The sequence below is a fragment of the Leptinotarsa decemlineata genome, unplaced genomic scaffold (genome assembly GCF_025532065.1).
Source record: "Leptinotarsa decemlineata unplaced genomic scaffold, Ldec_3_MD MMD2_tig00026328_RagTag_RagTag, whole genome shotgun sequence".
Taxonomy (NCBI): domain Eukaryota; kingdom Metazoa; phylum Arthropoda; class Insecta; order Coleoptera; family Chrysomelidae; genus Leptinotarsa; species Leptinotarsa decemlineata.
Genome location: NW_027412688.1, coordinates 35,468,796 through 35,480,322, shown reverse-complemented (window position 1 = coordinate 35,480,322; position 11,527 = coordinate 35,468,796). Strand labels below are relative to the sequence as shown.

General features: G+C 34.0%; 2 protein-coding genes across 3 annotated transcripts in view; one reads left to right on the top strand and one right to left on the bottom strand.

Moving 5' to 3' along the window:
* The window catches only part of Cep135 (Centrosomal protein 135kDa), a 53,857-nt gene that overhangs the window by 39,053 nt on the left and 3,277 nt on the right, over positions 1-11,527 (bottom strand). For both annotated transcript variants that reach the window (XM_074182376.1, XM_074182377.1), the window contains exons 6-15: positions 6,896-7,055; positions 6,626-6,828; positions 6,160-6,296; positions 5,766-6,041; positions 5,383-5,493; positions 4,558-4,731; positions 1,209-1,304; positions 898-1,127; positions 495-705; positions 322-437 (exon numbers count right to left, since the gene is read on the bottom strand). In XM_074182376.1, the coding sequence (XP_074038477.1) occupies positions 322-437; positions 495-705; positions 898-1,127; positions 1,209-1,304; positions 4,558-4,731; positions 5,383-5,493; positions 5,766-6,041; positions 6,160-6,296; positions 6,626-6,828; positions 6,896-7,055 (1,714 nt within the window). The remainder of the gene's footprint in view (positions 1-321; positions 438-494; positions 706-897; positions 1,128-1,208; positions 1,305-4,557; positions 4,732-5,382; positions 5,494-5,765; positions 6,042-6,159; positions 6,297-6,625; positions 6,829-6,895; positions 7,056-11,527) is intronic.
* Positions 9,984-11,274, top strand: LOC141485539 (uncharacterized). Its single transcript, XM_074182379.1, has one exon. It carries the CDS (start codon positions 10,078-10,080, stop codon positions 11,221-11,223), a length of 1,146 nt encoding a protein of 381 aa, XP_074038480.1. The 5' UTR covers positions 9,984-10,077; the 3' UTR covers positions 11,224-11,274.

Here is an 11,527-nt window from a genome sequence, read left to right as displayed (position 1 = left end):
TGTTGGAAACGGAACTATGATAAATCGTTAATCAGAGTGTCAGTTATTCAAATTGACATGAGGAGAAATGTAATATTAAAACGTTATCGAAGTATTGTAACTTAAAATGATGAACACCTTTTTCGAAAATAAAGTGAATGTATTCCGTTTTCAAATGGAAAATTGTGCTAGCTCACGCAACACCGGGGTGCACAACATGAAAATAAAAAACTACTAACCGTAATTTCCACAGCAAACTGAAAAAATCTAAAAAAAAAGTCAGGTCAACAAAATGCAAAGAGAAGTTTTTGCGAGGCGACAAACACTTACAACAAAACTTACCCCAACTTCCTCTTTAGCTCTTTTAATTCCCCCTCCAAACTCGACATCAAATTCTTCTTCTCCCTCAGCTGGTTCTCCAAGAGATCGATTTTCTCCGTCTTTTCGTCAACAATATTCTGCAAAAGATCAAATGCATTTCCTATTCCAAACCACATCTAGCAACCGATTCTTACCAATAATTCGTCCTTCTCCTTGTCTATTTTGGATAGTTGCAATTTCATGACTTCCACGTCTCCTTGCAACCGGGCCACTTCTCTCTCATGCCCGGCAGATTCCCTGTGTGTCAAGCTCACCTTCGACTGATAGCTCTGCAGCTCCGTTTCAGCTCTGAGGAGCTGACTTTGTGCCTCTGTCAAGGCTCTGTCGCTTTGGTCCTGAAGGAGTCTGTAAGAAAAACACACATGAATGCCGGATGTGATAACCTAGTTTGATGAAACACTTTCAACCCCTATGAAGTTGAAGCTTTCATTGCTGAGCTACCCCAGCTCCTACTTTTGGCGTGGCACCAAGAAGTATTCTCAAATCACTGCACTGGGAAAATTTTCGATTTTTTAAAACTTCAAATATCAGTCTTACTTGAGTTGATTATAATTCGCCTTTAGCGTGTTTAGTTCATTTACTGTCACTCTAAGCTGCTCTTTGATCTGACTACGTTCTTCTTCTAACTGTGTTACATTTGATCTACTTGTAGTCTGACCTACCACCAGGTCCCTACGTTCGTTTTCAAGTACCCTAATGTGCTCCTCCATTTCTCTGAAGGCTTTCTTCATTCTGTCTTGGTCAAAAACTGATGATTCGGTCAAAGCCTTAAAAAAAACAAATTACAATGGATTTTTATTTTGTTCTTGCATCATAAAACTGTATAAACAGCAGATATTATTCCACACCTGTATTTTCGATTTCAATGAATCATTTTCTCTCTCTAGATGTTTTACTTCTTCCCGGTGAATTTCCAACTCCCTGGCTTTCCTTTTGCAACCTGTCTGAAATAAAAGTATTCAATATTTTCAATTGAACAACAACTCGTCATTATGTATGATTTTTTCAGGTTTTTTCAAAAGTTTTGTATGTTTTGTCATGTGTTTTTGTAGCTCCATATCTCAATAAATATTTATTCTACTGTTCATTCAAATGTTTGCTTGATGACATTTCAATAGACGCTGACGTATTACAAAATAAATTAAACACAAAGTTTCTCGGTGTATTCATTGATAATAGGCTGAAATTTGATGAGCACCTTAAACAACTGAAGAGTAAGATCTCCTCAGGATGTTATACAGTTAAAGTGGTTTCAGATGAGTTGGGTTTCCATTTCGCAAAGACCGTTTACCATGCACTTGTTGAATCTCGACTACGTTATGGAATACCTTTTTGGGGAGCATGCAACTCATCCCTCCTCTCTTCTGTATTGATATTACAGAAGAGGTCACTAAGATGTTTCTGTAAAGTTAAACTCAGAGAATCGTGCAGGAGTTTGTTCACTGCCAATAAAATGTTAACAGTTATCGCACTTTTTATCTTATAGACAGTTTGCCTTATTTATAAACATAAATCGAAGTTCAACTTTGCTTCTACTCCTTATGCTAATCGCAATAGCAATTATACCTTTAGACTTCCCATCCCAACTTCGAATTTAATCAAGGATTCCATATACTACAATGGTGGTGAATTGTTCAATCATTTACCATTAGAAATGAGATCTGCAAATTTAAGCAACGTTCATTTCAAAAAGGCGGTGAAGAACCTACTTGTGGATAGACCCTATTATAGTTTGGAAGAGTATTTCAGCGAATCCTTTCAATAATATATTACTAATATTTTTACTACTATTGTTCTATCACTTTATACATGGTGGTATTTTTTCTATACATGTTTAGAACTTTTTTTATATTTACATTTATTCATTTTTGGAACTTTTTTATATCTACATTTATACTTTTTCAGTACTTTCTTGGACTTTGTCAATGAGATGCAAATCTTCGGACAATAAAGTATATTTTGATTTGATTTGATACTGTACATACTGATCGATAGAGATTCTTTCATTCTATAAATTGATGCTGTTCAATTTTTGCTGCTTTTCAGTTTATTCAGAGCGATTTTTCGGCCAATTTTTCTCTACGAATTCAAATTGAACCAAAGCGCTCCCGAAATAGCCCAAAACGAATCGTCACGTGCGAGGACAGCAGACAGCAAGATACGTTCAGGACGGTGGTTGGTCACTGATGAGCCACCCGGGTACTTCCCAAAGGCGAAACCTCCCAAAAAAAGATCATGGTTACTGTATGGTGGTTAGCGGCTGGTGTGATTCACTATAACTTTCTACATTCGGGCTAAACTATCACAGCAGAGTCCTATTGAGTTAGCAGCAGCCGGCATTGGTCAACAGAAGAGGTCTGATCCTGCTCCACCACAACACCCGTCCGCACGTTTCACAAATTACCTCCCGAAAATCAAACGAATTGAGCGTCGAAGTTTTGCCTCACCCCCATACTTATTAAGTATTTAGAAAGCTCATAAGTAGGCTAGAAATTCAAAAACACAAGGCAAGAGAATTGACATAAATGAAATCTGGTTTTCTGTTCTAGATTGCACATGAATCAGGTAATTTTATCCAAACCAATAAAAACCAAGTCATATACTGCACATCTACAACAGTCGTAGATAAAACATGTGGCTTAAAATCCTGCATACCACAGCCAACAAACCTGGAAAACAGCTTTGACCCATACTTTTGGAATATCAATCGAACTTGTAAATTCAAAACATAAACTTCATTGTAACACAATGCACTTTTTTTAAGATTAAAAAAAACTCTTCTAAAACCACCTTCCAGTTTCTTGTTGTTTAAAAAATATATTCCACAAGTCGTTTTTGTTTGTTCCATGAACACAAATTATATTTTGAAAGTTCTGAAAAATAAATAACCCAAACTTAAAACCAGCTTATTGTCTTGATTCAGAATTTGTTTGATACTCAATCATTAATATCAGAAGTCGATAAACTGGGTTGATCCTGTGTCAAATGAAATTTTTTTGGAAACAGAATTGATGATGTAAATTCATCCGATGAAGTGTGAAGTGGATACACTCCAACCAACATTTTGCTGGCAACATTTTTTTGGTTTGTTGCTGCATTATTTATAGTGGAATCTGTGTGTTTAATACATAAGCATATATTCTCTTCCCATTATAACACCCGAAACTGCAGACCCGCTATGAAACTCACTGTGCCAACTAAAAACTTTACTAGAGACTCCATATTTTACAATGGTGGAAAAATGTACAATTATTTGCCTATCGACATAATATCTGCCAATATAAATGACTTCTAATTCGGGAAGTTAGTCAAACAATTTCTATCTGATACACTCTATTATACTTTTTATATATATACTACTACTATTAATTTTACTATTATATTTTTTAACGATAGCTTTTAACTGACTTACGCATATTTTTCATCTTTAAGGAGCTCTTAAGTTGTTACTTTTTATGTCTACTCTTCTATAAACTTGACTTTTAACTCTTTTATATATACATATCTTTTATATCCTCCATTTAAACGTAGTTTGTACCCATGCACTATTTATATTTTTATTTTAATTTCAGTTGGTATTTTTTCAAGTATGTACTACACAAGCTTTGTCTACAAGATTATGTCTTATGATAATAAAGCATATTATTATTATTATTCTTACTCTTTTGTATGACACAAAATTGATAAGATGATAAACCCAAAAAGATTATGTGACAATATTGTCTTGAAAAAAATGGAAGGTTATTAATGTTGTCAATCTGCTTGTTGGATGTTGATTGGTGGTGTGGCTTTGATGAACATGTATTATAGTTTCATATATTCTCAATTAAAATACTCAACTATTGAAACAACTTCAGAATAAACCTGTCATATGTATTTATCAACCACTCTTAGAATCAACTAAAAATTGATATAAACCGAACAGGTTATCGACTTTGGATCCATTTGATAAATTGGCAATATGTTCGTTCATTCACATCACTATTGAAAAATTGTTATAAATTATCCCCTAGGAAAAAAATTTGAGTTTCAATTTTCCTATTATAACATTACCATTACTATAACAGAGTCATATTTTTTCTCTGTGTCGACATTCATTTTTACATGCAAAAAGCTCACCACAAATAACATTTTAGACGAAAACTTAGTTTGACAAACCCACTTAATTTGATTTCCACAAAATTTCACTCTACCTACCTTTTGGCAAATGCCGTCGACTTCAATTTCGGACTGACCTCTGCTGATGCTTTCCAATCTTGATGTCAAAGAGTATTTCTCATTGCTCAGTGTCCTCAGTTCACTTTGTAATGTCGAAATCATCTGATCTTTTTCTTTGATACGGCCGAGCATGCCTTCAGTCTGATCTTGAAGCTTACAGAAATTTTAGTCGGTCAATAAGTACATCAAGTAGACCAGTAAAATGAGTAAGTAATAACAAAACAAACTGTCAATAATGTAGGAAAAATTATTGAACGAAATGAAAAATGTAGAAAAAATTTGGATTGGTCAATGTATTGATGAAAAAGTAGAATTTGGAATCTCTGACGTGAAATGAATCTAGGGAAAACACTTTCCCTAACTAGAACAAAAACGCTTTATCTGGACTCGCGTTTTGCTAACCAAGTAAGCATCATCAGGAGATGATCAATATTGAAAATGAAATGAATCGCAACATGGGTCTTCTATTATTAGAGTTTTTGCATAATGCCTTGAAATTGAAAAAAGTTATTCACTCCAAAATTTCTCAAAGATAAGGCAAATAGTTCTCTCTCATTTGTATTTCACAAATTTAACCTAAGACCCTATAATAGGATTAACGAAAATATGGACATCTCTTCTTGTTAGGAATCACACGTTAAAAGGTAAAACCTCGTTAATCCTTAGCTCGCACAAGTTTCGACTTCTGAGGGTTGTCGTTCGTAAGGGTGCGACAGCTGGTTAACGGAAAAACATATTTTAAACAGATTGAATAGGTCTACGAGCACAATATGATCCTGCAAAATCAAATGAACATTTACCTACCCTATTGGACTTCTCTGGTCCGGGAAAAGATCTCATTTGTTCAACAACTTTATGGTATTCTTTCATATAGTAGTCTTTTTCTTGTTTCAGAGATTCAATCTGTTGCATGGCCTAAAAACAAATAATAAAATAATGTAGTTTGAAGAACTTTGCCACAAAAACTATGCCTGGACCTATCTTCTTCCTTTATACTGAATTTATATGAAAGATAATAATTTGAGCCAATAGAAATGATAAATGAAATTGAAAGTAGTCTGTTGTTATTGGCCTAATATATACTGTAATAATATTACGCAGGACTCAGTGCCATATAAGTGTTATTTCTCTATAGACTTGACCCATTACCGCAAGGCATAAACTATTCTAGAGCATAAATCACAAACCTGCTCTTGCCTCAACTCCATCTCCTTGTCCAATAGTTCTTTCATGCTCCTTACGCAACCTCCAGCTTCACAGCAACAAGTCTGGCTTTTCTGAATTGTTAGGGACGTTCTCCTATCTTCTTGTATATCTTTCAAAGAGGAAGACTGCTTTGAGAGGGAAGACTTTTTGCATGTCTTTTTGTGTAATACTTTAGGTACGCTTTGCTTCGATTTAATACCATGATCAATCGATTCTGACTTTTTGGAAGTTTTGTCGACACTAGGATGGCTAAGTTGCTGGAAATAACCAGAAAAATATCTATCATGTGGCATGCCACAAGGTTCGCCACTTGGATCTCTAGCATATTTCTCATACATGAAGTTTCACTGAATGATAACAAAAGCAAATGCTTACCTTAGTATGAAACTTTGGAAGATCACCAGATGCTTTTAGTTTTGTAGTTGTAACCTGACATTCCAGTTCGGCAATTTTTATTCGCTGTTGGCCAGAAATCTTTAGTAACCTATCGATTTCCTTGTTCAAGTCGTTTTCTGAAAGTGGTTGTTATAAATATGTTTCAAATAATTTTATTATAATTTCATTTGATTCAATTTTAGTTTATTATAAGACTTGTGGTTCACAAACAACATAATAAAAATATAAGATATCTGACTATGAAAATGACAAATAAAAAACATGAAAATAAGTAATGCCTAAACTTATCTCCACAATAATTAAAACATTTGTTCAGATATCCGGCTCGAAGGACCAAATAGTAATAGTTTTGTTTCAGTGTTGTTTCCTTGAATTGTATTGTCACTGTATCATCATTGCATCACTTAATATGGGAATGAATGCTTCTACTCTTGAAAATATTTACCGATTATGGTGAAATTGTTGATTCGATCAGTCAACCTCTTTTTATCTTCAGCCTCAGTTTCCAGAAGAGTCTGCAAAGTTTTCTTTTCCAACCTAATGGCGTCCAATTCGGCAGAAAGTTCTTTCTTCTCAGTTATCAACTTGGCATTATCCCTTTCCAGATTTTGAATAGTGATAATTGATTCGTTGATTTTATCTTGCAACCTAACCAAAAAATAAAGAAAATGTTTATGAAATTATATAAATGAGGGAGCATTTCCTCAAAAAATACCTAGTAACTTTTTCAGCATTATTCTTCACAGTGTCATTACATTCGGCTTCGACTGCTAAAGCAATTTGGTCGATGTCTTTCATTTCATTTTCTAGCTGTTTGTTCCTGTCTGCTAGGTGTATTGCCCTTCTCATGGCCTCATGTTGTTTTGCCAAGGCCTCTGAAGAAACAGAACACAAATTTTTATTCCATTCTCAAATAAAATTAGAACTTATTTTAACAGGGGACAACAACAATCTGTTATGTATGTATTAAATTGGTTCAAGACTTAACATACGAAAAAGGGAGAGACGAAAATTTATGTCAATTGCAGTTTTGTTTGTAGGTATGTCTAATTTAGAGTTTACATCATAAAAGTGACAATCAGTCACGGCATATTGTTCCTTAAAGACTTACTGAGTGTATATCGATAATCGAATTAGTACAATGGTGTGACTGGTATTGATCAATGCCACTGTACAAAATAATCTTTTACGACTCTCCATAAAATAAAACAATTGGTCTATAATTTGTTATTGCAGCTGTCTCCATGTTTAAAAACAAGATAGTTTTTTTTGTTTTCCACAATGTTGGATACGTTTTTGTTATCAGAATGAAATCAAAAGATATGATAGTGGTTTAATGGATAATTAAAACAATATTCAAAAATTTTTGAGTGTTTTGGAAGGTTTTTGTTGATATTTGTTTTATCAGTCGGTCACATGTTTCTAATAAACTTGAACTACTAGTATGGACTAGGTTTAAATGAAAATCATCGAAAATCAAATGAGCACAAATCTTTTACTGGTACCAAGAAAGATATTGTGTCCGATAACTCACAAAATTCGAGAAAACCTGGCCAAATAAGTTCAGATATAAGTAGAAAGGAGGTGGGAGCCGCTATTCTCAGTCAAGTCTCAGCCATTTTATCAATATAAATGACACAGCCAGTCATTCAGGAGCTAGCACAGATTATTCGAGGGAGCAGGGGAAATGGCAGACCATCTCGTCCAAAACATCCAGAACATGAAGAAACCTTGTTGTTGGAGAAAACATTGAAAAAATCAAAGGTGTCCCGAAGCTTGTTTACTTGCATGTGTGTAGAGTGGATCCCGAAAGTATTTACCAAGTTGCCCAACTCCGCTATCACCGCTTTGGTAGAAGCTATAAATACAAGCTTCATAATGGGTGTATTTCCGGCAATTGTTATTCCTTTGCACAAAGGAGGCGACACTAACAATCCTGCCAACTTTAGCCCTATTTCTATGCTACCCTACCCTTGCTAAAATCATAGAAAAACATGTTAAACAAAGAATTATGACGTTTGTGAAAAAGCATAATATAATTAGTAGCAGTCAGTTTGGGTTTCAGAGTTTGAAAAACACGGAAGATGCTATGTTTCATCTGCTGGAAAACGTGTATCTCAATTTAAATAATCGTGAAATAGCAGCGGCAGTTTTTTGCGATCTTGGATCATGAAATTCTGCTGCAAAAACTAGAAGTGTATGGCTTTAGAGATATATCTTTGAAATGGTTCAGAAAGTTACTTGTGGTATTCCATAAGGATCGGTTCTAGGCCCAATTCTCTTCTTGTTATATTAACGACCTAGCCTGCATTAATATGACCGCAGAAATAACCCAATTCGCTGATGACACTACATTATTTTGGCATTGCAAGAATGAGAGGGAACTGCATGATTTGATTAGCATGGATATTATAAAGATAAAAGACTGCTAATGCTGTGTGATGCTAATCTCTTGTCATTTAATTTCTCAAAAACTAGCATCATCATCCTCAAGTGCTCCACACTAGATATCTACCTGGGTACTCAATTAATAGAAAACAAAATGTCAGCAAAATTTCTGGGATTACAAATTGATAAAAATTTGAATTTTGAAGGTCACATAAATAACCTATGTAAAAAAATTCATCTGGATGCTTTGCAGTCAGAGTATCAGCAAATGAATTGGGCACTAATATGGCGAAAATGGGTACTTTGCTCTCATCAATTCCCATCTGAGATACAGTGTCTGTTTTTGAGGAACGTGTTGCCAATACATGTTTGATAGGGTGTTTGTACTACAAAAAAGAGGAATTAGAAATATGTGTAGAGTTGGATTCAGGGATTCCTGTCGACCTTTATTCAGAAAGTATAAAATGTTGACCTTGCCTTCCATACTTATATTGGAAATGTTATGTCTGGTGCAAAAAAAATACAGGACGGAAATTTTCATTTCACCACGACGAAATACCAGAAATAAGCTCAATATAGGTTTACCCTTTCCAATATCATCAAAAATTGAGAGGTCTTTCATATATAACGAAAAAAAAAAAATGTTTAACCATTTGACAATTGAGATCAAAGACATAACATGTACCACTAAATTTAGAAAGTCTGTAAAAAAGCTTCTGATTTCAAAGGCTTTGTATTCTTTAGACGAATTCTATTCAGACAGAAATTTTAATTATATAAACAATTAATTTTAATTATTGTGTTTCATTACCTACTGGTATTTAAACTATGTGACTTTTTTAACTTTTTGTTTAATGTTTACATTTAGCTCTGAGCTGTATAGTTGAAAATGTTTACGGAGTTGATACTGTTATTTTCTATGCATTCACTTTTATATTTTTATGCTTTATAGTTTTTATATTCTCATACTTACATTTATGTGTTGCATGAGAATATTCATTATTATTATTATTATTTATTTCAATATGTAGCATATATATTATTACTTTCTGACTACTATTTCACCCCAAAATGCTAAAATCACTAAATGTTCAAATATTACTTTCAATTTGTATAACTTATATTCTTTAAAATAATAACACTTTTGACAATAATATTTTATCTTCGACAATATCTTTTAAGTTGTGTATCTTATATTTCTTAGAATAGTAACACTTTGTCAATGAGATTTCATCTTCGACAATAAAGTACATTTTGATTTGATTTGACATCAGAACTCTGGGTATTATAATTAAATACTATGGAATTTTTGAGGACTAATCTATGAAAAGGTATCTTGTTTTCTTTTCTAACTTTTTGAACACTTTATTTAATAATAATCTCACTTAATATATCTTAGAAAGCTTTGATACACATTTATGACATTTATCAGAACCTCAAAATACCTCAAATGTCAATCAAAATTCACAGTACTTCACCGGCCCACAATTACAAAAAAAGCAGCATAACATGATATCGGACTATTTGGGCTTAGAAAGACGAACAGAAGCAATACTAATCATAGGCATAGCCATTGTCACACTGTGCATGGACGATTCCGCTTCAAAAAGTAGCAGCAACTTGAAAGAGTTATGGAATTTCAATTTCGGAGAAGAAATAAAGGAGAGAAACATGGAAAGATTCCTGAAAAACATTCTAGCATTTGTTATGCTGATAACGAGCTATACCTCGAGAATTTTTCTTGGATTTTACGTGGTACTGCTATGGCCAGTTATTTCCGAGAAAAAACAGTACCTAATGATACCTTGGCTCGTACTGGGTTTTGTGAGATCAGTGCTAGTGACTTTGCTTACTTTAACTACAGGAACATACATCTGTCTGGTGCAGAAAGGATTCAACGCAATTTGCCTTGACTTCTTACTGGCTCAAACCATAGACCATGGTCCATCGGTTTACGCATGGGTTTCAATCTACCATTTTTACCAGCTGATGTGTAGCAAACGTGGAGTGTCGAAAGGACACAGAATGAAATATTCTAAATTTCCTAGAAGTAGAAACCAAGAAGGTAACTTCATTACTGAATCCACTATCACTGCACTAATAGTTAACTTGAGACAACCTACACTCCTGGATGTACCAACTCGATCTTTAGATTCCTTATTAACCTTACCTTCTTCGAAAATCAAAGAAAAAGATTCGGGAAGTAGTATTTCGGATTTTGTTAAAAAGACTCTGAGCATATCGGACGAAGACATAACCAAAGCCAAACTGAAGAGGTCTTACAGAACTCTTTCGAATGCAAGTTTAAATGCAGCACTACTGAAGAGAACTTCCTACAGTTGCAGGCAGAAGTTTGGAAAGCATGAAGATAATATTAGGACAAAATTTACTGAAGATAATAATAAAGAAGTGGAGTTGAAATGTGTTTCTCTAGAAGAGTCTGCTTATTCTGCGACCATCCAATTCACTGATAACTTCAAGGGAGATAATTCAAAGGAGCAGGGCGAAGTAAAATATTCTGATGAAGATAGTATCAAGGATACAGAAGGAAATAATTTCGGTTGTCAAGTTAGCACCTTAAGTCGTAGTCTGTTCAACCAGTCCCCCATAAAAATAACAGAAAGATTTTCTTCAATCAAAAGGACTGCAGTATGATTAATATTTTGTTTATGACGTTTCTAAAATAAAGTAACATTCGACTTAAAATTTTATAGATTGAGTAAATTGATTGATGTAGCCGTTACTACGTGGTAGGAGATCATCATCAAACATGAGAAATGAAACTTTCTATGTTTTTTTACCACTTTTATCAAAAAACCTAGAAAGTTTCATTTCTCATTATTCATTATAATTCAAGGCCCATGGTCACTTTCAAACACATTCTCGGCCCTTCGCTCTTCATGATTTATATAGATTATATAGTAAGAGAAGCTGGAATGTGTGAAATCCATTTGTTTGC

What these genes read in the sequence shown, in the direction of transcription:
- LOC141485539 (XM_074182379.1), top strand. Translation starts at nt 10,078, where the DNA reads ATGATATCGGACTATTTGGGCTTAGAAAGACGAACAGAAGCAATACTA.